The sequence below is a fragment of the Rattus rattus genome, chromosome 7 (genome assembly GCF_011064425.1).
Source record: "Rattus rattus isolate New Zealand chromosome 7, Rrattus_CSIRO_v1, whole genome shotgun sequence".
In the NCBI taxonomy this organism is placed as follows: domain Eukaryota; kingdom Metazoa; phylum Chordata; class Mammalia; order Rodentia; family Muridae; genus Rattus; species Rattus rattus.
The window spans coordinates 25,262,830-25,288,957 of record NC_046160.1 but is presented as its reverse complement, the minus strand read 5'-3'; the positions used below and the strand labels follow the sequence as shown (position 1 = coordinate 25,288,957).

Below are 26,128 nucleotides of genomic sequence, written 5' to 3'. Positions count from 1 at the left end.
AACCTGAACTCCCTGAACTATATCCAGCATACGTGGACAAGATGTTCAAACTCCCTGCACTGTAGATGTCAACTCTGTAGCCTAGGAATGCCACCTAACTCAAAGGGCTCCTCAGAGACCACGTGGAATAAACAATATGCCTACAATAAAATAATAGCTTGAGGAGGACAAAACAAAGGATAATGACATACATGCATGAAAATTCCATTTAAAAACTCACTACTTTGCTAACCTAAGAAACTAATTAAAAATTAAAAAGTGGACCAAAAAATGGTCTCACTGTGTAGCCCTGGTTGACCTGGAACTTCCTATATAAACAGAGTCAAACTCCACAGAGATTCACATGTCTCTGCCTGAGGCTAAAGAAGTGCACCATCATGCCTGGTTATGGTGCTCTTTTACATACAGCTATCTTTTCAACTCTTCTTGGACGCTTGTCTTCAGAGTAGCAAACTCAACCAGCCTGTTAATATTTGTTTAACTCTTCATGACTCTGGGTCGAGATCATGACTCCTGCATATTCACTCATTCAATAAACAAGCAAGGGAAACAAACATGAATCCATGAAGCCCTTTTAAAGGCATTCACAGTCTTAACATTTAAGACTCCACCAACTAGAAAATCAAACAACAGTCATTTTATTATTATTAACATTATATGTAAATAGAAATGCTCAGTAAGTTAGTTAGGACACAAAATAACTTAAATATGTTCAAATAACTTTCAAAACAAAGGACCACTTTAAAATCTAATTAGTATACTAAGAATTTTCTGGAAATGAGATAACTTCAAAATAAAAAAAACAGAAATATGTGTGATTCAAAGCCAATTTTTAAATAGCTGATACAATTCTAGCTTTCCTACTTATAATGTAGCACTAAAAGAATTTTTCTAGAGTGCTATTTGGTATTCTACACCTGAAGGGGAGAAAAACGTCCCTACCTTAGTCTGGTTTTGTAAGCTTTACGGAAAGACAGTATAACAAGGTGGGGGATTGGTGTCCAATACTTCCATTAAAATACAATGACCTCTCCATTGTCTAATAATCAAATTCTACCCATTTCTGGAACTGTCTTTTCCTACCTCTTCTTTCTTTCACCCCTTTTCTTCCACCTTTTCAACCTCCTAACACTAGGAAGGAGAGAAGAAAGGACAGAGAGGAAAGAGATCCTTGAGTAAAGTCAATGGTAGGAAAGGGGGTGATGTTATCGTTAGAATACTTCTTGTTGATTAGAGACATCAAGTTCGTTGAGGCAAGTTTGATCTTTGCTGTGAGAATATCTAATTTCTTCTTTGTACATGACTACTTAATAAACTGCCACAAACAGCAACCAACCAAAACCCAGCACTTCTCTAGGGCCCTAGCATGCATTTATTTATTTATTTATTTATTTATTTATTTATTTATTTATTTATTTATTTATTTATTTATTTTTTGGAGCTGGGGACCGAACCCAGGGCCTTGCGCTTCCTAGGCAAGCGCTCTACCACTGAGCTAAAGCCCCAACCCCGGGCCCTAGCATTTATATATTCTCTGAGAAGTTCCCAGGATTCCAAATGTCACACAATCACAGAAACTATCTGCACCTGGCAAAAATCACACCTCTGCTTGAGCACGGGGCAAATCATAGTCAGCTGCTGTGGACAGTCCAAAGCAGCCCCATGTCCCCACTCCTGGGATTAAAGTTAACGTACTTCCTACTTCTGCATTTTAAAGAAACCAAATTTCTCACTACACATTTCCTCCCAACTCATCACTAAAGTGAGAATGGATTTTCAGCAGAATCTCTGTTCCTCGTTCTCTTCTTGCTACTGGCTCTGTTTAAGCACACTCACAGAACCAGTGAAGAAGGAAAGTTCTCAGAGAATCAACTAGTCAGTAATATCAATCATCCCTGTTTCCACATGTGTAGCTATACATACATATCTATAAATATTCAAATACACATAAAGAACACAGCTAGATACCATATCAATATTACAATTCTAAATATAAATAATCCAAACATGCTATATTTATATACAATAAAAACTAAATATTGGGAATAGTCTACATTGATACTTGTCTCTCATTTAAAATGATATTTAAAAGATTTAAACAAATAACATTTAAGATAAATAATAAATACTGGTCTAACACTAATTTAAATCTCTAAACTACAATAGTTATACTGTTCTAAACAGACCTGTAGCCTAACTTGTAGGAACTGCACTTATAAAACCTGGGTTTAAGTATAGTACAATGCTGTACCTGCACACGCAAACATCTAGCTCAGCAGTTTCCTAACCGTATGGCTGCAGCACTACTGAGCTCCAAAACGATAATGAAGCTCCAAAAAAATCAGAGGGAGGTATCATTCTTAAAGCCATGGTTCTTGATTTGCTTTGTTTCGTTTTTTGGTTTTTTTTTGTTTTTGTTTTTTTTTTTATTCTTTATCACTTTCTCTCTTTACTAGATTAAAGATTAAGTCATAACAATGGATTTCAGAACTCTTCCTTAGTCCTCAGCATACCATAATTTTGAGGCTGAAAGAAGCTATATCACATTGCAATATCAGCCAGTAGCAACACTTATCTGATAACCCCTTGCCTAGCACTCGAAAGATGCACTCCTTGTCTATCACGTTCTCTCAATCTGCAAATGTACCCAGGCTTTGAGAAGCAGAATGCAAGGCAGTGTGATCAAGGCGGCTTGGGGAAGGACAGTTCTGCAGTCCAAAAGATTAGGACCAGAGCTACAGTTGTGAGAACATGAGGCACTGACAACCGCTCTAGTCCTGTTAAAAGAAAAAAACCAAAGTAAAGTACCAAAGACAAGTAAAAGAATCTTGTTTACTAGAAGCGTGTGACATGATATAAATGTTTTCTATCTGCACTGTCCAATAAAGCAGCCTCAGCTACACAATGGTTTTAAGAACACGAAACGCAGCAGTATGATTTACATAATTTTTATTAGTTAAAATTGAAACTGAAATAGACGATGTGGCTATCTGTGTTAGACAGCAGTCACCCTGAGAACGACAGTAGCTTACAAAGTCTATAGTTAGCCTCAGAATGATAAAATATACATGGCAAAATTAGACGGAAGTTCACAGCATTAACACACACTACTGCATCCAGGTTGCTACAGGTAGCTCTTAGGCACCAACAACTTGCACATGATTTACTAGAGGTGCAGAAACTGCTTTTGAAGTTTTATGTTATACATGGATGTGACTTTAAATGCTGAATTGGACATAAATTACACGTTACTTAACATTTTTAATAGGCTAAGTACAAAGATAATAGTCTCTCTGCTATCAATTTTCAGAAGATTTTTAAAAAGATGAGTATCTTTACCACGATCTAATTAATAATTTGTACCTCACGCACATAAGCATGCTTGTCACTGAGCATGTTGTTTGTTTCAAATCCTTTCTCCATGTAATGCAATGAGCTCAACAGACATAAGTATCCATGGCATGAAAGACAGGAGGTCACACATACTACATGCATGCTGTACAGCTCATTAATATGCGTGGTGAAGTTTGTAAGTAAACTGAGCTTAGTGAAAACTTTTTCATGGGGCACAGAAATCCGGAAACCTGGATAGAGCATTGCTGTCTTAATCTTAAACTTACATATCATTTAATTTAAAAAGTGTCTGTAGCATAAATCCCTAGAATTCTATACCATTTCCACAATGAAAACAATATTCATTTTAATCTTACAAAGTCTTAAATTACATTTATTTATTTACTAGGAGAAGCACAAGCCAGAAGATGACTGGTAGGAGTCACTTCTCTCCTTCTACCATATGGCTCGCTGAGATCATACACAGGTTTCCAGGTTAAATAATTAGACATTATAAACATTAAATGATATAAATATTCATAAAGAGAAATTTAATCTTACATTTATATTACTAAATGAATCTTGTTGACCTCGCCTACTTGCAATCACCTGTGCGACTAAAGCCACCCTTACTATTCAAATAAGGGCACGCAACATTTGTCCTTCAGTGTCATATGTGAAGCAGAATAGAAGTTATTGTTACTCTCACCTCTTTACTGGGAAGCTCATGTACCAGGCACTACCAAAACACTTCAACAGAATGTGGACTTCACTGCATAATAGTAGTAAGAAGATTCGTAATGCTCTAAAGTGCTGTGTTTTTCATCAGAATACTTCAAGTTTTATATTTAACGTCAAATTTATTTACACAAATATTTCAAACAACGATAGGCTTACCACCACAACAAAAGCCCACCCTACCATGCACAAAGTTACTCACCATTCATAGCTGTGGGAAACTGAGCCATCATGGTCCTGACTTCTTGCAGCTCTCAGCCATCTGCAACATGAGAACACGGTGCCATTAATACAACAAAGGCAGATCGCGGTTTAGCGCACGCACTAAGCTGTAGGGCTGTCTGTCCCCTTTAGCATACACATCCAACAAAGAAAAACAGCACAGAGCTGCTGCTGCTGCTGCTGCTGCTGGACAAGCAGAATTTGTAGTTGGGGACGAGGAGGGGACTCTGCTGGCAACAGTGCTGCCTTCAGTGCAAGGCCATTTAAGAGAAACCGTGTATGTAACAGCAAATGCGGAATGAAGAAACCCTTGGCATTAACCAACATTTCTGTAGAAATAAATTCAGGAGCGAGAACGCTGTCATGACTAGGCAAGAATTGATTTAAGTAAATCAACTGCATAAAGTAAGTATATAAAAAAATATGAAAATCCATAACATTTCTTGGTTCCCAGCAATAAATATATCCAAAATAAATGTCATACCACCTTTTAAGCAAGCTCTATAGGTTTAAAAGAATAGAGTATAGAGCAAAGCAGAGAGACACACAGAGTTTAAAAGTAATTATCAAACACAGCATAATTATTAAATAAGTGCACTAGTAAGATCACAGACTGGTTGGTTCTATTCCTAACTGTGACTACAGAAAAGTTATTTCCCTTTTTTCAAGTCTTAGGTTCCCTGTCTACAATACTTCCAGTCAGTATCATGAAACACAATATACCGCCTGACATATAGCCTGTATCCCATAAATGAGTGCTTTTTGCAAACATTCAGAGAAAGTAAAGTATTATTTTGACCCCTCCCCATGCATTATTTAACTATATGTAAGTGCAAAATTCAAAATTTGTTCCACGAGTCTTAAAGATAGGATTAGTCAGGAAGTTAAAAAGACCACTCAGTATCTCCTCTATCATTTATTTATTAATAGTTTTAGAAATCTCAGAAAAAATATTTGGTTCTTTTTTTTTTTTTTTCCGGAGCTGGGGACCAACCCAGGGCCTTGCGCTTCCTAGGTAAGCACTCTACCACTGAGCTAAATCCCCAGCCCCAGAAAAAATATTTGAATAGGTCATTTTAAACAAAGCAGTCAGGAAAGGTTCTCTTGAACCTAGCTAGCACCGGTGGGGGGGGGGCTGACTAGCTGTTTAAAAAAGTATTCTTTTTTTTTTTTTCTTTTTTTTTTCGGAGCTGGGGATCGAACCCAGGGCCTTGCGCTTGCTAAGCAAGCGCTCTACCACTGAGCCAAATCCCCAACCCCTAAAAAAGTAGTCTTACAAGGTACCATTATATTAGTGAATTCAGTATACTAGCATCCTATGCTACCAAGGATTCAGTCCTCTAACAATTTAGAAAAATGTTTACATTTCGTATTTATTTAGTGATTTTCAGTAACAAAAAATGAAAAAAAATGGTACATAAATCTAATTAACTTATTTACAAGAAAACAAGAGGGGACTTTCCTCTCACAGAGCAGATAAGAAATCTATTACATGTTAGCCACATCCTGTGATAAGCAAAAGGACCACTGATTAAAATGGTTAGTCGTAAAAAACATCCATCTACAAAACCAGAAAAACCAGGATAGCCAGTGGAACGGTGAACCTCACAAAGGCTTACGGTGGCAGTGGTAATTTTACTCTATAATACTACCGCTGTCAAAATGCATGCTCTTCCTTAGCTGACAATAAGCTTTATGGCAGCAGGCTAAAAACCTGGTACCTCTGGTGCTTTTACTTTCTGGGTAGGGAAACGTTTACTATCAACATGTAGGTGTTCTTTGTTCCTTTCTTAAAAAGATAAGCCTCGAGTACTGGAGTTGATGACAGAAAATTAATGCCCAAACTCTGGTAGGATGATTTGAGCTCTTATAGAAGGTATGGTGTTGAGTAATATGAGTAAGTTATAAGTCTAAAAATCTTGAATTTAACCATAGCGGACTAGTGGTTTAAAGGATTTTAGAGAGAAGAACATACATTTCATTTAAGATAGACAACCAATTATGAAGAAAAGACAAAAGCAAGGAGACCAAGCAGGGCAAGCTGCAAACAAAACCTGGCCCCAGCTCTAGAACAGAGGCAGCTGAAGGGTTCAAAAGAAGCAGAACTCACTGATCCTCTTGAAATGAGTGACTATGCAATAAAAGAAAACAAAAAAATGGCTCTCAGAATTGTAGAATGTGAGCTGGAAAAATAGTGATATAACCAGATAGAAAGTTAACACAAAGGAAGTCTCATCAACTACTTACAACAATAATTTCTTTAAACACAGAACAGTTCTACAAACACATTCTACTTCCTCCACGTAAATGATCATAGCAATACAAAAGAAAAATAAGATGTATGCCCGAAAGCAACCTATCTACTTACCTACATTCCTAGCTACCTGTCATGGACAATTTTTAAACATGGGGGAAAGCTTGTCCAAGAAATATATATATATATACATATATATATATATATCATACTATGTAATCTCTAAAGCAATAATGTCAATGATGACTGAGATAACAGAAGGACCAGAACAGAAAGCCTTTAATCAGTTAAGGTCTAACTTACAAACCATCTGTCTAGAACTTTTGGCTGGGTATCATGTATTCTGTGAGGATAACAAAATAACAGGTGGTAGACACTCAATGATCACAGTTATAATCCTGAAATAAAATTAGGAAATAACCAATTAATACAATGGACAGTGAGGGCAAGCCTCCTGGGCTAAGCTGAGAGTACTATGTAGAATTTACCTACCCATGCATGCAAGCACCATGCTGCAGCACTGATACATACATCTAGCATTTGGTGGATTCTGGTAGCATCTGATTATGTCACACAATTTGCTAGACTCAGTAGGCTCTTACAGCTTTCCACTCCATCTGTGTTAGTTACATTAACTTTCTGTCCCATTTAAAAATCACTAATTGCACCATGCTTATGTTTTCCTAGTTTACCAGCAGACTTGGAGAGAAAAGCTAATAATTGGGACTGGAGATGGCGCTCAGGGATGAAGTACTTGCTGAGAATGTTCAAGGCCTTAGTTCAATCACCAGTGTTGCATAAGAAATAATTATAACTGAAATTTTGAAAAATATTATAGATCACATAAGTCTGCTTTACATTTTTAAATAATTGCTAACATTTGCTTAATTTTTTGTATTAATTCAATACACTTCTATTAATCACTTACCATGTCTCATGTTCAATCAGTATTCATTAAGATTCCAATATTCCAGTTCTGCACACAGAGCTTCAGATGTCTAGCTACCCTGTGATAACTCTGCAAAATCCTCACAGGGCAGATATCATACTCATCTCACAAGGAGGAAGTGGAGAGCTTAAATAACTTGCCCATATTCAGTGTCATGGGACAGTGAGGAGATCCCAAGCCTCTCTCACTCGAAAGCCTGCCTGCGAACTTCTCTTTGCCTTTCTGGACCTTTTCCTCTCCTAGGTGAATGTAATGATGAAAGGTCATATGTTCATAAAAGCAGTGGGTGACCTTAATGTTGATACATTTAGTGGAGAAGAAAAGCCTGCCCGGCTGCACAACACCCAAGGATGCATCAAATAAATTAGGATGCTAGCTGTTTACGGCCTCCTGGCATAAAACTCTGAAGGGAAGGGCAGGTACCGGTACCTCCTGTTACATGGTTCCTGGGTGTCCTACAAACACTGTGTTCTATGTGTGAAGAGGATAATGTATAATGATGGGCAGTTTGCAGTCATGATGTGAACTATTAATTACTCCTGTGGAAAACTGGCAAGCTACCTTTGAAGAAACCCTACTGGTGGGCACAGGTAAAGGCAAAGACTTACTTGGTTGAATTTATTCTAAATGTAATCTGGAAACATCACCAAATATGAATTTGGGATTGGAATATATGACCCGAAGAGAGAGAAAAGTAGAACTGCCAGACTTACAGTCAGAGACTCTTCTATAAATGGGTCTTTAAGACCCAGGAAAAATTACAGCCATTTAAAATTAAAAGTGGCTCAGTAAAGTTTGAGGGCTTTGTTTGCGGAGAAGCACACAATTATAGAAAAATTATAGCAATTTAGTCCAAAGGTCACAATTTTCAAGATAGGTAAACTAAAAAAAGCAAAAAATGGACCTAGAAATCACACACCTCTGTTATCAAATAGTTCCCCAAACTGGCCAATCACTGGGAACTTTAACAGATATCCAGGATCATCACTAGAGACTGTGTCAGCAGCAAGTCATTATGTGCATTAGCAGAACCTTCTAGTTTTCCTCCCCTAAAATGTTTCCACCCAGATTTCCTTTTCTCCCCCAACCTCACTAGTGTGCCACTCCTGCTTAAACTTCCCGAGTACTTACAGTCAGTCTGAAGTTCTTGGATAAAATGCACTCAAAATTCACTCCAACCTACTTTACCTATCACTTCTCCTTGATGGGTGTGTACAGCAACCTTTCTTAAAACCGGGACACTTTTTTCTCTGCCTTACTGTTTTCACAAAGAAGTATTATTGTCTCTGTCACAGTCATCGTGAGGCTACTCACCCTTTAATTCCCAATTCAAATGGCATCTTTTCTTTAAAAGAACTCTACCTCCCTGGCATTGGCTACTATCTCTTACGTATGTCTATAATATTGCTCAATCACAATAATCTTTATCACATTGTACTTCTATTTCACATTAGCCTTGTTTGCCTGGGCCACGTGCCTTGGGTACAGTTCATTTAGTTTGGTACTCCTAATTCTTAAACCAAATGTCTCATAGAAAATATTTTTAAATATTTGCTGAGCAAGTTAATTTGATAAATAAATAATATGGCTCACATAGAAACAAATGAACAGTAACAACAAAAAAGAAACAAAGGGAAGCAGAGGTGGTTGGGGATTTAGCTCAGTGGTAGAGCGCTTGCCTAGCAAGTGCAAGGCCCTGGGTTCGGTCCCCAGCTCCGAAAAAGAGAAAAAAGAAAAAAAAAAAAAAAAAAGGGAAGCAGAGGAGGCAATGTCACCTTGACTTATCAGACTGGAGAGGGGTCTTAGAGGGGGGAAAGCATTTGCCATGTAAGCCAGAAGACATGTATGCTCAATTCCCAGAATGCATCATGGAAGACAATCAACTCTCAAAACACTGTCATCTGACATCGATAAGTGTGCCGTGCACCCACACCCACACACGTGCAAACATCATAAAACACATGTGCATACATGCATACACACTAGGAGCAGAGACTGAAAGGCCATCCAGAGACTGCCTCCCATAGGAATGCATCCCATATACAGTCACCAAACCCAGACAATATTGCGGATGACAAGAAGTGCTTGCTGACAGGAGCCTGATATATCTGCTGAGAGGGTCTGCCAGAGCCTTACAAATATATAAATACAGAGGCAGATGCTCACAGCCAACTACTGAACTGAGAACAGGGCCCTCAATGGAGGAGTTAGAGAAAGGACTGAAATAGCTGAAGGGGTTTGCAACCCCATAAGAACACAGTATTAAACCAACCAGATGCCCCCTGCAACGCTCCCCCACCCTCCTCGAGCTCCCAGGGACTAAGCCACCATCCCAAGAGAACATGGGGATGGGCCTGTGGCTCCATCCACATATGTAGCAGAGGATGGCCTTGTTGGGCATCAGTGGGAGGAGAAGCCCTTGGTCCTGTCAAGGCTTGATGCCCCAGTGTAGGGGAATGTCAGGGCAGGAGGTGGGAGAGAGTGGGTGGGTAGGTGAGGGAGCACCCTCAGAGAAGCAGGGGGAGATAGTGGGTTTCTGGAGGGGAAACTGGGAAATGGGATAACATTTAAAATGTAAATAGAAAATGTAATTAAAAATAAATCTGTAATAATGTTGTTTTTTTAAATAAAAAAATAAAATAGAATTTTTGAAGATTGAGTCTATAGAGATCCGTTAGGTAAGGAGAACAGGCAAAGGTAAAGAGTACCAAGGAGGAGTACCATTGTCAAATGATACACAAATAAAGGCTTTGAATGAAATCCTCCAGCATCAGAAATAGGGATATCAACCATATTGTCCCCTGCAGCATGGGTCTTCTATAACTTGTTGGGGATTCTCTTCTTTTAGGTATACTTTTAGAGATAAAAGTTTATTTATCTCTTCCTCAACTACAAGGCTTTCTAAGTTTTGAGTACAGAAGAAAGCTTGGATTTTTCAGCTTTACTTTGGATCATATCAGCTAAATAGTTTAAATAAATTTGACTAAAGGCCTGGTGAGGACAACAGTCCAGTGCCTGAAGGATTATACTTCATTATCATTTAGCTTGTGCACATGTTTGTATGTGGACATGGGTGCATACACAGTGCAGACAAGTGGAGTCAGTTCTTTCTTCCACGATGTGGGTCCAGGGGAACAAACTCGGGCTGTCAGGATTGGAAGTACATTCCTTACCCACTAAGCCAACTTGCCTGTCCAGGTGGTTTCAGTTTTTGAGGCAAGGTTTTGATATGTAACTCAGGTAGGACTAGAACTCATGACTCTTTAGAGCAGTGGTTCTCAGCCTTCCTAATGCTGCGGCCCTTTAATACAGCTCTTTATGTGTGGTGACCCCATACTTCACAACTCTAATTTTGCTGTTGTTATGAATCATATATAAATATTTTTGGAGACAGAGGTTTGCCAAAAGGGTTGCAACACAGAGGTTGAGAACCACTGCTTTAAACTTAGCCTCTAAGTGAGTAAGATACCACCTGGAGCAGTGACTTTAGCCAAGATAGAAGCTCTAGGAAAAACAGATGTGGAGCTGGGAGACAACTTAAAACAACAACAAACTTCAATTGTGAGCACAGCTCACTTGACATCTTTAAAAGACATATTGGTGAGAGTGATCAGGAAACAGAAGGCACAGAATGGTTCCTGCGAGTACACTGGTGGTCACGCTCTCACTAGCTCTGGCTCCGGAGGGCCATTGGAAATAGCGCTAATTTATCTCAGTAGCTCCTCACTGCCTCCATCTACATTCTGACCTGCTGTCTGAGAGCCATTCCAACAAGGCACCCTGTCAGGCTGCCCCGCCCTCACTCACAGCTCTCTTTGCTGGTTTCCACCACGCTAGACATACACATCCCAATTCCATGACAGTCTGGTGATCTGGCCACCATACACTCTCTTGAACTCAAGTCGCCACATGAAAGAACACATTACACAATATCCTCCGATCCAATTGCTAAGATATAACTTGCCCATCTAGACAACACTAAAATCCTGTACACAGCCATCCCTTCAGTCTTGGCAGGACCAAGGGCTTCCCCTTCCACTGGTGCCCTTACTAGGCTGTTCATTGCTACCTATGCAGTTGAAGCCCAGGGTCAGTCCGTGTATAGTCTTTGGGTAGTGGCTTAGTCCCTGGGAACTCTGGTTGGTTGGCATTGTTGTTCATATGGGGTCTCAAGCCCATTCAGCTCTTTCAGTCCTTTTTCTGAATCCTTCAACGGGGGGGTCCCATTCTCAGTTCAGTGGTTTGCTGCTGGCATTCGCCTATGTATTTGCCATATTCGGATTGTTGGGAGGAGGGAGGTAATGGGGGGAGGATGGGGAGGGGAACACCCATATAGAAGGGGAGGGGGGAGTTAGGGGGATGTTGGCCTGGAAACTGGGAAAGGGAATAACAATTGAAATGTAAATAAGAAATACCCAATTTAATAAATATGGAAGAAAAAAAAAGAATAGTCATAACAACCTGTAATATGTGCAGAGAGGAATCTTAACATCCACCACCACATTCTCTCAGCTGCCTCCCACCTCGCTCCGGCCTCTTCTGCCTCTCTAAAACTTTTCTCCCATCCATCCTTCTTGTCCAATGACAGGCCTTATTCTATTCTGTACCTGCCTTCACCTGCATAATGGCATCAACCTACAGAAGGAGCTCTGTTTGAGACTCTGTGGAGACTGGGTATACTTGCAATCCCGTCAGGAAAAGAATGTATCAGAAACAAAAGAATACAAGCATGTTCGCACATGCCTTTAATTCCAGCACTCAGAAGGCAGAGATGGATCACTGTGAATTAGGGGCCAGCCGGTCTATATAGTAGACCCATAGTGAGTTTCAAAAGCAAAGAGAAAAAGAGTACCAAGGAGGAACACCACTGTCAAATGATACACAAATAAAGGCTAGGTTATTAGTCAAGTTCAGGTGTGATGCAAGCACAGCTCAAGAACCAAGCTGATGTGTATTATGCAGAAAGGGGAAGTAACGTTTGTGACTCAAGAAACTGTGGTTGCTCGGAGCAGTGACGCATGCCTTTTAATCCCACCATTCATGAGGCAGAGGCAGGAGGACCTCTGTGGGTTTGAGGACAAAAGAGATCCTATTTAAAAAACAAAACATCAATCAAAAGAAATATGTTGCTAAAGGAAAACGAGCTGGTGGGAGAAGAGGCATGAGTCTTGAAGAAAGGGAAGGAAGATTACTGTATTTACATTTAGACAGGGAAACAAAACTACTTTTCTAGAAAAAAAAAATCTCCGAAGGGAGTGAAAAGAGACATTATCTATGAGAGTGGAATTAGATAGCTCCTGGGCATAAAGTCACACCATGGGACAGACGTTTTTTGGCTCATACAGTTCAGATATGGCAACAGAGATAAATACAGATATTCACAAGACTGGAAATTCACAGGCAGGAAAACAGGATCAGAGAAAAAACAGACTTCTGCCACTCTTTTATTCTCTCCCTCTCTTCAAAGAGGAGGGTTGAAGACTAATTTCTTGCCCTCTCTGGAGCCTAAGTGCAAACTTCTTCTCTGAGAGAGAGAAAGGAGGTCACATACAAATAAGTTTCAAGAATCAGGCAAACATGAATACATTCAAACCAGCCTTGGCCCTACAGTGTCAGGCATTTGTTAAGTGAAGGGACATGGGGAAGATAACATAAAGGAAGGTGAGCAATACAGACGATGCCTGCAGTCTGGGAAATCAATGATGACTTAATTCACCCCTGACAGTAACACGGAAACCAAAGCCCCAGTGAGACAAATGTAAACACTGTTTTTAAATAAGCTTAAAAACCATACATCTCCTCACACAGAGATTTAAAATGAAAGCCTATTATCAAGATAACAACCATTAATAAGTTTGACCATATTTTTCCAGATATTTTCTTTATATAGTAGGAAACTAGTTTTACCAAAAAATAAATTTTTTTAAATTTTTTTTTAGATAAAAACAAAAAAACAAGGGGTTGGGGATTTAGCTCAGTGGCCCTGGGTTCGGTCCCCAGCTCCAAAAAAAAAGAAAGAAAAAAGAAAAAAGAAAAAACAAGCAAGCAGGCAAGCTGGGCATAGTGGCCCACAACTAATATCCTAGCTAGAATTTAAAGACAGTCTGGAATACAGAGTGAGTTCAAGACTAGCTTGTGTGTGTAACTTGACCATGTCTCAAACCCTTGCGGGGGGCGAGGGGGACTTAAAGGATCACACTTCACTGCTTTGCACCCTGTTTTTTCATGCTACCAACTTTTTACCACCACAATGAACACTTTTTTCACTTTTATTTTCAATTATGTGTATGTGTCTGTACCTATATGTGCACATGATGTAGATGCCCTTGGAGATCAGAGGCATTGATCCCCCTAAAGCCAGAGTGAGAAGTGATTGTGAGCTGCCTGACATGGGTGCTAGAAGCAAAACAAACACCTCTGGAAGAGCAGTGTGCACTTAAATGCTGAACTTACCTCTCCAACAATAAGCATTCTTAATGCACGTACTAAATAAAAATGTGTACACTTATGTGTTTTTCCAAAGATACATGGGAAGTGGTTTAGAGTGTATGGACATTGCAATTTTAATACGTATCACCAATACCTTATTGGACTTCATCTATAGCTTCTCACTGTAGCCTAATGGTGTAATTCCAGTAAGATGGGGCTTAAATACAAACCCCTAATGCTGGTTTAACGCAGAAAGACATTTGGAATCTCAAACTCGTGTCTCTTAATTAAACTTTCTCACCTAACAAATGTAATGACAAAAGCATGCCGCATCGGGCTGAGGAGAAGACTCAGTGGGTGAAATGCTTGCTGCACAAGCATGAGGGCCTGTGTTTAAACATCCAGCACCCACGCACTTGCCAGGCATGGCAGTGTAGCCTGTAACTCCCCGCAGTGCTGGGGCAGGGCCAGAGAGAAGGAAATGCATCCCAGGTGTCTGAAACCACAGTCTCCAGGTTCAATGGGAGAGCCTGTCTCAAAACTAAGGTGGACACAGAAGATACTATTCTGTGCTCCTAATCTAAAACATGAAAATGTATTAAGCAGACAATGGGATAACCTGAAGACCTTTGTCACAGTTTATTTTACTGTGGTTGTGATAAAATACTGACAAAGGCACCTTAAGAAAAAGTTTGCTCTGGTTTATGATATTCCTCCTGAGAGCTAAGATTATAGGTCTGCTCCCCTGTGCCCTAAACTGTGCATCTTTCATATGTTCATCTTGTATTAGCTTATAGAAAAAGGTTTAAATATCTTTTCATTTTACTATTCTTTTCTTAAAAGAAACATCAGAAACTGGTGTTAATATTTTAATTCATCTCAACAACGATAACTTCAGTATATAATCAGTATAAAATGTGCAAGACCTTTTATATTTTTGATCTTCTTCACATTCCAGTACACATTATTCTTTAATTATATTAGTCCAAGGGTAGTGGGAACACAGCCAACTCAGGTAATGCCAATGATGCAGTGTCTATCCACATGTGGGCATGCATGGTAGGAATTTTTCAGTGCTGGCAAACATTGTACAGATGAGATTCTTTTAAGAAATTAGTCTTCAGTAAGACCTAAATAATTTTAGTTTATGAACTCTGAGTTTCAATAATCCTTGGTAAACTAGATCCTTAATAAGTAGTAATACACAAATATCAAAGATATTTGGGAGGGGGTGGAAGAAGAGTAGCCCTGAGAACAATCAAGATGAATTGCATATTTGGTTGATTATCCATCAGGAAAAGGCTCATGACTTGGTATCTTGGACCATAATGGAGACCAATATATAACCCAATAATTTTCACTATGATTCAGTGGCTCACCAGCAGTACAAAATATACTCTGCTAAAGTAGAACCTTCCTTCATACAACACTTGTGGGAGTTCATTTCCATTGCTTCAGAAAACAATGTGGAAGCTCCTTAAAAGGTTAAACATAGGCTGTCATACAAATCAGCCTTCAACTCTGAGGATGAGCTTAAAAGAAATGAAACAAACACAAAAACTTGTACATAACTTCTTATAGTACCTCTATTCACAGTAGCCAAGAAGGTACAAACACCCTAAATGTCAATCAAAAAATGGATAAGCAAATGTAGTCTACACATGTAATAAAAGACTATTTGGGCATTAAAGGGAACAAAATGAGATCCTTTTCTTTATTTCTGTCCCAGCAAGTTACATAAGTTGTCAGCTTGACAGAGTCTAGATCATCTGAGACACCAGCCACTGAGCATGGCTATGGAGGATTATCTTGCTAATTAAGGCTTATGGAAAATATAAGGGAACTCAATAACCACAGGTGGAGGAGAAAACCCGGGCCAGGGTTTTAAATAATTTAATACTACATGCGGTAGCAAAAACTCACTTCTGGAAACAGGGAAGGAACACAGGCAATAGAAAAGCAGAAGAGGGAACTAAGTGGGGGAAGAAAGGGAATCAGCTAGAGGGAGGGAGGAGGGTATAGAAGAGGACAGTGGGGGGAAACAAAGACAAGCTATATGATGACGTGCATGAAGATCTCATGATGAAACACATTACTTTGTACTTAACTAAAAATTAATTTGGGGAATATGATGAAGGTGCCAAACCCTATACTACACGTTTTTACATGTTACCATGGTTACCTTGTTATCACCATTTCAAGATACTTGGAGTCTCAGGCTCACATATACTCACCAACCTTGAAACTAATCTAAGATAAATAAACTTTTAGGGCTTGTTTTGATTTTTTTAATTACATTTTAAAGGAGAGTTCCCTAAACAGTTTCATAAGTCGCTTGTAAATGTTAAAAACAAAAATTTAAATTAAATTATAATTATTTCATAAAAGAGAATATGCAATTGCTCCAGTCTGCTCCCTCATTCTAAGCAGTTCAGAGCAGCAGACCCTCACTAAACTTATCCAAAGATAAGACTGACTATGACTGTGATATTAACTATATATTACCTCTTTGTCTTCATAGCCCTAAGCATAAATAATATATAAAATATCTACCTTTTAGCCAGGGAGGGAGAGGCAAATGGATCTCTGTGAGTTCAAGACCAGCCTGGTATACAGAGTTCGAGGATAGCCAAGGTTACACGCAGAGAAACAATGTCTTGGGGTGGGGATGGGATACAAGTTTTTCTATTTAGCCTTGACTGTCTGCCTGTCCAGGAATTTGCTGTGTAGATCAGGCTGGCCCTGAACCTATAAAGATCTGCCTGCCTCTGCTTCCTGAGTATGAGATTAAAGGTATGTACCACCATTCCCAGCAAATCTCTACTTTTTAAAGAAAAGAAAATGCAGGCTTAATGAGACTGTTACAAAGCTAACAGCCTAAATCTTAAACAACAAAATCTGTGTTCTCATTTTCAACTGCTGAGCAGACATACAAGCACATACATACAGGCATGCACACATGCCCATGGAGTGAACTCTAAAAATGAGTGTCACTGGGAGATGGACTTGGAATATATTTTTATCTTACTAAGTTTCAGCAATTGGCTAATTTCATAAAGAAAAGAATATTGGTCAGGTGCTGTGTGTGGTGCAGGCCTGTAATCCAAGCATTTAAGAGGCAGGAGCAGGAGGATCCTGGAAAAATCAAGGTTAGCCTGGTCTATACCACAAGGCCTGTCTCAAAAAACCAAAAATGAAAATCAAAATCAAAAAAAAAAAAAAATTAAGTTACCTACTAAGAAGCAAAGTCAAATTTAAGAAGTTTAAAAACTTGGAAAAGTATTTCTATCAAGTGATATAAGCTACATTGTTACTACAGATAATAGTACTTACCCTCTTTCAAGGCCAGCCATTGGTATAGCTCAAATTTAAACTAGTAAGTTAAGAGTAGAATGATGTCTCTTACCCCAGATAGCAAAACAGAAATCAGAAGCTTCATCAAGGCTGGTGAAAAAGAGCTGAGGTCTGTGCAAAAGCCCTGACCTAGGACACTGACTGGAGCACAGGGATTTTCTCTGGGGCTTTTGACAAAGGCTGCTAGTTCACCAGACTCCCTTCAGAGTCTTAGCAAGGTAATGTCAGGACTCTCCAGGTTCTTCACTGTGTTAGTAAAGGTCTAAGTCAGAAGGCCTGCTCTGTAAGACTCAATACAGAAAAGCACACGGGGCCAGTTGCCTGGAGCAGTGTGTGCCTGTGATCCCAACTACTAGGAAGGGGTCAAGAGGGGTGGGACTTGGGGAACTCACTTGTGCCCAGGAGTTTGAAAACCTAAGCAACACAATAAGACCCTTTCTAAAAGCAAACAGAATAAAATAAAAATGAACAACAAAAATTACCACAAAAAAGACGAGAAAAACCTACAACCACACCCACAAACACATATTGGGGCAAACAGGGCCTTACTTGTTAAGCTCTCCCAAAAACAAGGTTTGTAATACCCAAGATCATTCTCAACAACTCACTGCACACATAATGGGAAATCACCACTTGTGTTTTCGCTCAGGTTTAGTCTCCGGTGTTCTGCTGTTTTCCCCACTAGCTTTCAGACAAGTTTAATGTTACTTTCTCAGTCCAGGTTTCTATTTCCTATACTTGTAAGTTAATGTTTACAGCATTCCCTAAGAGGGAGTGCTGTTATTAGCTCTTTTGACATTGTCTTTTTTTTTTTTTTTTTTTTTTTTTTTGAGGCAGGCTCTCATGTAGCCTGCTAGCCTTGAACTTGCAGAGATCCACCTGCTTCCCAAGTGCTGGGCTCCTTTTGTGTTTGACTGGGCGTGGGGAGGCATATAAGTGTGTGTACATGTACGCACAGTACTTAGCTTTTATGCGGGTGCTGGGGATTCAAGCTCAGGTCCCAGGCTTATGCAGCCAGCTCGTTATCAACCAGGCCATCTCCCGGCCTTTCACCTCTTGACACCACCAGAGTCACCATCCGCACCTCTAGTTCAAGTCAGTGTTTTTGCCCAGTCATTAAATGTATAAGAAAAGGGAATGAAACCGAAAAATGTACCAAAACTTAGAATTCCATGTAAGTGCTGTGGAGTGAAAAGCAGATGCATACCTCACTCTGCCTTGAGAAACTAGAATGTTATTAGATGAGTAATCTCAGAGGAAATGACTTCTAAATTGAGTAACGAGTACTAAACAATAGGTTTCAGACAGCAGGTCACTGGGTACAGGGTAAATTTTAGAACTGAGAACAGAAATAGACAAAGGCACAGAGGAAAAATCTAGACTTTAAAAGATGATGTCAAGGCACAAGCCTTTAAGCCCAGCACTTGGGAGGCAGGCGGATCTCTGCAAGTTCAAGGCTAGCAGGCTACACATGAGATTCTGCCTCAAAGGAAAAAAAAAAGACTATGTCCAAGGAGCTAATAACAGCACTCCCTCCTAGGGAATGGTACAAAAAGTAAATGAGTTATTAAATGAAGAACATTTAGTATATACAACATATATATACACACACACATACACACACACACACACACACACACACTTGAGAAGAGCTACAGAAATATTAATTACCATTACAATTTTTCTTAAATCCATAAACAAAGCTAAAAAGCAAACTTAGAAAAATATAGGAAGCTATACTATTCTTAACATACAGAGAGTTCTTAGGAACAAGCGAGAGGCTGGCGGTGTGGTTCAGTGGTAGAATGGCATGCACGGAGCCTCCAGCTTGTCCCCTAACACCCATAAAGCAGCGGCAGTGCGTATGTCTGTCATCCCGGTGCTCAGGGGGTGGAGGCACGGATCAGAAGTCTCCGTTATCCTTGGCTACACAGTACATTTAAGGCTAGTCTGGGCTATATGGGACTCTGTCAAAAGAAATTAAGAAAAAAGGGAGAGGAAGGGAAGAGAGGACAGGAAAGGAAGGGGGGACAAAAGAACAAAAAACAAAAACAAAACAACAACAAAGCAAAACAAAGTGAACAAGCCAGTGAGATAGGAAAGAAACAGAAATGAACATCTTCCAAGAAAAATGGAAAAAGAATGATCTGATAATAACACTTAGTAGTATCAGATCAGTAGAGGTAGAAAAAGTAGTTTTAATAAGTTAGCATATGTTTAAAAGGCAGGATGTCAGGAAATAAGACAGGTTTCATTCCCACATTGATGCTAATGAATTTCCCTGTGAGGTAATCTGATACTATGTTTACATGGGCATTAAGAAGTGTCCATATGCTCCTCTCCTCCTCTCTCTGTGCCTGATCCCTTTTCTTTCTTTCTTTCTTTCTCTCTCCCTCGCTTAAGCCGCCCCCCTCCTCAGGCAACTTCCCTGGCCTTGGTCCTTCGGGCCAGTGAACTGGCCCACCAGAGAGAAGCTTCCCAATAAACCTGCCTTTAACATAATCTAAAATAAAAGTGTTCAAACCTTTTGATCCAATGTCTACTACTTGAAATTTATCCTGGGAAATGCTTATCATTGTGAATACAGCTACAGGGATGAGAGCTACAACATGATATTAAAGAAAGATTATAGACTATATACCTTCCACAGAAGCGACAGAAGATAGGGATTATAAGCAGATGATCAAATCCACACCCTAGGTCTCTCTCACTTACTGACTGTGTGTTATTATACTGCTCAAGTCCCTCAACTATGATAGACAGGCTAAAGACTACATGAATGTATGTGAAGTGTCCCCAATAACTAAGTTACGACTACTGCTTTATAAAGGTTAGACATTATTACCAATATTCAGTAGTTGGAACATATTCACCAATAAAAGTGAACTGTGAAAAAGCACATGGTAAAAACAGAACCATGTTTTAATAAATATTAGTAAGCTAAGAAGAAAAATTACAGAATAGGAACTGAAGATGTAGTTCAATGGAAAAGCAATTGCCTAACATGCTCCAGGGAGCATAGCAGAAAGAGAAGACATTAAATTATAACAACAGAACAGGTGCATTATCTGTAAAGACAAGTTCTAGGAGGAGATCTACCAAAACATGAGCAGTGGATCTATCAAGAAAGGATCATGGTCTTTGTATTTCCCTACAGTGTACCAATTTCCTATACAGAACATTTATTATTCATCATAATAAAAATAGTACACATAAAAAGTCAATAAAATTTTAAACCAAACAATACTTTTAGGAAACAAACAGTACTTTTAGGAAAAATCAAATTAAGTGCCCATTCTAAACAATTTGGCAAATCTCTGCTTTAAGCATACACTATGTCAGGGGAAGTTTTTACTAATTTCATCAATAAGAAATATCAAGAGGTCTGCTAGGTACCAACCAAATATGTAATAATAATAATAACAATAACAATAATAACAAAACCATCTTAAATACGGTATCCTAAAATATGAATAACTTATTTACATTAGGGCTACTATGTATTTACTTGTAAATGTACACTATGGATTTGGGGGGCAGAGTTTCTTGATAATTTTAAAGATAGCAAATTTACTTCTCCCAATTACTCCACACACACACACACAACCCAGACACATATTTTCTGTCTTAATTTTCTCCATAGTACTTGGCAATTTCTAAATCCAAGATGTTTTATTGTCTGTATTCTCTTTTCCTGAATTTAAGTGCCACCATGGCACAACGGGGTTGTACACTTTATTCACTGGTTATATAATATATCAGACATTTCTCCCAAGAAATCATGCAATACTTATGAAATGAAATGAAAGAATGAAGTCTATCCTATGTGTTATGAGTAACTTTTGTCCTTAACTTTCAAAGACAGGAGACAGAGGCTGGGAGTAAAGAAAAGCAAGCTGATACAGAATGAGGAAAAGACAAAGATGAAGAAGAGTTACAGCAGTGAGAGAAGATCTGAGAGTGCTGCGAAGGTGAGCTGCAATATCAGGTCCTCACCATGCTACACAAACTAGAAAGCCCAGGGCCTGGGGAGTACCGTCAGAAAGACCCAAACCTAATCCGGAGGTTCTCTACCCCTCGGTCACCCACATTACTCAGTTCTCTGAACCCGTGCAACCCTGAAGGAATCAGTCAGTTGGAAGGAGAAAGTAAATCCTAAGTCAGAATCAGTGGGAGGAAGAGAGGAGAGCAAGGAAAACTCCAATACAGGTTGTCCCCGCAGCAAGACAAAAACAATTTATATGCATTTACTAATTTATTTATATGCAGTGGAAAACCTAAAATGAGAAAAATGTTCTCTTCTACCACTTGGGTTTTCAGATCTTAATAAAAATGGTTTAGAGAAGTAATACTACTTTGTATTCCTAAGTGACCCACACCATTCTTGGCAAATATGGTGTTAAACTGACAAAATCTACAACAACCCAGGAGGAAGTTTTGGACATACCTACGCAGGGTTATCTCGGTTGGGTTAACTGAAGTGGGAAGACCCACCCTGAATGTGGACCGCTATTTCAGGAACTGCACACAAGGTAAACAGCCAGGAGAGCACGGGATCCATCTCTGCTTCCTGACTGGAGATGTGCTGTGACTGACTACCTGTCTCATTCTCCTGCTGTAATGGACTATACCCTCAAACCGTGTGTCAAAACCTCCCTCAAGATGCTTCTTGTCAAATATTTTGTCACAGCAACAGGAAAAGTAACTAATGGAAAATTGTCACTAATCTTTGAAGTAATCACTTATAATCCCTAAGGATTATGTCATGAATACCAAAAGGCAATGCCACCAAATGTTACATAAATTATGAGATTCATTAACCTGTCCTACCCGGTTCTTATATTAAAGCAGCCATTTGACAAATGCACGAACATATTAGATGGGAGACTGAGAAAGGGGAACAGAGAACAGCAGAAAGAAAATGGCACAGGCTGCTCCTGTCCTAACGACCAATACAAAGCCTGTCGATTTAGATCTCTCACTAGTCTCTGTTCTTTCTCAACACCAGCCTCTTCCAAGTTAACTCCACTTCACGTGGCAAAGAATTTAACTGTCTGAATCTGAAGGCCCTGAACTGATGATCCACAGTACCAGAAACGAAGGAAACTAAGGAGGAAGACTCTTAGTTTGAACTGAAGGTCAGACCTTGTAATCCATTTTTAGCCTCTCATACGGCTCATTTTGATGCTGATTAAAAACTGAGCAGCAAAAGAAAAAGCTATTTTCTACAGTCATTAGAATAAATTACAAACCAGAGAGGGGGGGGGGGACAGACTAGTTAGCTTGAGATTTCTCGTTGAAGCAAGCTGGCTGGAATGAAAACAGGTAACATTTATTGGGCACTTATGCTAAGCACAGTCACTAAGCACTTTATATTATATACAACAATATGAAGTGGGTACAATTATTATCCCCCTTTTACACATGAAGAAGAAACAGAAATTAGGGAATTACAGACACTTGCTTGATACAGCTATTTGGAGCTGGATCTGAGGTAGGAGCTTTAACTAGAGAGCCTATACTTTTATCCAATGAAGTTGTAAATACGTATGCAATTTTTATTAGACTGGCCTTTCCTCAAATGAACATGAATCAACAACGAAAAGGGTCCATAAAACATAAAACATATAACAAATTAAATTCTGATAGTAGACCCCTGACTGTCTGCCACAAGCCTGTTGTATATCTGTACAGCAAATAGCAAAGTTATTCAGTGTCTTGATTATTGGCTGTGAAGCCGCTCTTTGAGTTTCTGAAAACACTGCAAATAAAGTACATTGCACTCTTAGAGTTCTGAAAATACATCATTTCTCGGTCTATTCACTGTCCTATTTCTGCTCAGTTTCCTCCCTTCCTCCCCCATTTCCTCTGTGCCTCATATCCTTTAAGCCCCGTTCAGTTCCTCTTTCTCAAGAATACCTACATGCACACTTTACCCCAGAGGATTTGTTCATGTGCAACCATTATACAGACTTAACAAAAAAGAGTCAAGTATAAATACAATTCAGATGTATGCTCAGCTTCAGGTCTATGCAACGGCAGAAAGAGCTTAGGCTGAACTGAAACAAGACACAATTAGTTAAATGCTAACATTTTACTTCTTTATCTGATGGGAGGACATGACTTACAAGGCCTCCATGTGCTTTAAAGAAGTATACAAAACACTGGGCATAGACTCTAATATTAGTAAGTGCTCTATAAATACCACCATGGAAGATATGCTGTAATACTAAAGGAAGTTTAGTGGACGATGCACAATACATACTTTTTATCAGAAAAATGGAACTCTGTGAAACTCCATATTGAAGTAGAATCAAAACTAAATTATCTTGTGACTGAATGCCTCTGGTGGCAGACAGCTTGCTGAGAATATGTAAAATGGTCGGTTTACTCCTTAATATACACATACACACACATACATACACATACACACACACACACACACACACGCATGCATGCACACGCACATACACACGCACATACACACCCTCTAAAAATTCTAAGATTATATAAGAAAATGTCCACCTTGTAATAAGAGATACAATAACTATAGGATAAAATGACGACCAAGATAAAGAAAATCTTGAAAACTTCTCTAAGTTTGGGCAAAGGGTGTGTGCTACTCTATTTTTGTAAAAACCCATTTTTAAAGTACAAATCCAATCCCCTGAATGTACATAACATATCTCTTCACACTCAGGAGAAATCTGGATTTGAGCCTTCAGATGTGTTGAATAAGGGCTTTTTTTTTTACTCAATAATTCAACACCGGACCAGTTTTCACTATTTCACCTTTCATCGTAGAGATGAATAAAGACAACGCGTTAAATAGTTATCAACATTACATCGAACAGCAGCAATACTCGTTTTTTCTTCATTCTTTAAAAAAAAAAAAACCTTCCATTTTGCTTGCTTAATTACAAGGCAGTCATAGGAATAATCACCAACCTAGAGGCAAGCACATAACTTTGAATTTTGCAGGCCTCCCATCAATTTATATAAAGGTAGTAGGCGAAGTTTCTAGATTGCTTTTAGGTTTTAGCACTGACAGACAATATAGCAAACCTTAAAGGGAAGTTAGCAATTTCTCAGAGGCTTAAGCAGCTAGCGTGGCCTCCAGTCTGTACTACCTAAATTAAGCTAACAACACAAAATTCCAAGCTACACCTTGCCTCCGTGAACCAGACCAAAAAAAAAAAAAAAAAAAAAAAAAAAAGCATGTAGTAAAGGAGTAATTTCTGTGTTAACTTGAAGTCCTATTATAAAGTGGTGGCTGGCTCTATTCAAAATGTTTCTATTCAGTATGAATCCAAGTTTCAAATGAGCGTATTTGTCATGGGCAATCACTGAATAATACAGCGCGTGATCAATACATGCAAACAGTGTCTTTCTGCAGAATGAAACTTGCAGCCTCAGTTTACCCATTCACTATGCACTTGCAGGCGCCTCTTCTCCCTTAAAAAAGCAATGAACTTTACTCTAGCTACAGAGATTCTTTCTCGCCGTGCTGCTTCCTATATACCCTGGAAGTGCATAATGCAGAAGTCGGCGCTTAACATTTCTCAACTTTAGCTGTAATAACGCGAGCAGTGGACGCCAAGCATCCGCCCACTGTCCTCTCGTGACTCTACTTTGACGCACCGGGATGCGGTTCACCTGACACTCTGCAGCAACCCTGGCCAAGAAGGGTAAAAAGGAAAAGAAAAATCAACTGAGCCAGAATAAAATGGGTCCCCAAGGCAACGCGCACCCAGCCCAGATGCCCCTAAGGAAAGCCGGGGACCCGGTTGCCACCAGCGATAGGGGAAGGCTGTCACCTGCCAAGCGAGGCCGCAGCGAGGGGCCCCGGCTTCCCGGCCTCTGAGAGGAGCGGCCCCCCGGCCCCGCGGCGGAGGCAGGAACCTGGGGCCGGAGGTTTCCGCCCCGCGCGGCCGTGCTCGGCCAGGGCCTAGGGCGGGGGCCACACGCGCTTCCGAGGACCGTACCCGGCGGTGTGCGGCGCGCAGCCCCCTCCGCCCGGCCCATGGAACCCCAGGGGCGGCGGCGGCCGCACCTGCCCCGCGCCCCGCAGCCGCGCTGACGGGCGGCTTCACCTACCTGGCGCCTCGCGCACGTCACGGCGCGACCCCGCGCGCTCCTCAGCACCGGCGCGCGGGCGCGGCCAGGCTCCTGGAAGACCCTGCTGGGCCGTGGCCGCCTCTGCCGGGTCAGTCGTCAGGCGGGCCGCAGCGAACCTGTTGCGCAGCCTGTCACGGCCGCTGGGCTCTCCGCCGGCGCCGCCTCAGCCCCACAACAACATGGCGGCCGCTGCCTCCGCAGGAAGCCGGGGGGCGGGGAGGCGAGCGACGGGCGGGCAGTGACGGCCCGCCCGCCTAGCCGCGGGGCACCGACTCCTCACCGTGGGGAGCGTGACACTCCGTGGTGCCCCTCCTCACCCCCGGAACCGTGGAGGGCGTGGGCCAAAGTGCTTCTCCTCCCGCGAGGTTCCGAAGCTCCGCAGCTGACAGCCCTTCCAGGAGCTGCCAAGACCCACCTGGCTCCTCCTCTTCGAGGTGACTTGCGGAGACTGGGTGGGACATTTCCTGCCACACTGGACCCTAAGGTTTTGGAAAAGGCCAAGAGATATCCAGGACATCCCTGTTGGATCACACATGGAGCTTGCTCTCTCTCATGCTGGGACGTTCTTACTCACTGACGGTCTCTTCGTTAATATATGAGCAAGCATTTCCTGAGAATGGGGAATGAATGGTTAGAGGTGCAGAGGAATTGCCTCCACCTTTGCTGCAGACCCTTTTCAAGGACTCCCCTTAAAGGATTTACCACACCCAAGAGTCAGCTATCCATTACAC

The 26,128-nt window shown here is 40.4% G+C and overlaps 1 protein-coding gene across 1 annotated transcript in view; it reads right to left on the bottom strand.

Annotated features, from left to right (window-relative positions):
• Nucleotides 1–25,805, bottom strand: part of Itsn2 (intersectin 2) — a 108,692-nt gene extending 82,887 nt beyond the window's left edge. Inside the window, exons 1-2 of the mRNA XM_032909166.1 lie at nucleotides 25,377–25,805; nucleotides 4,274–4,333 (exon numbers count right to left, since the gene is read on the bottom strand). Coding sequence (XP_032765057.1) covers nucleotides 4,274–4,304 — 31 coding nt within the window. The 5' untranslated portion in view covers nucleotides 4,305–4,333; nucleotides 25,377–25,805. The remainder of the gene's footprint in view (nucleotides 1–4,273; nucleotides 4,334–25,376) is intronic.
• Nucleotides 25,806–26,128: the final 323 nt, after the last annotated feature.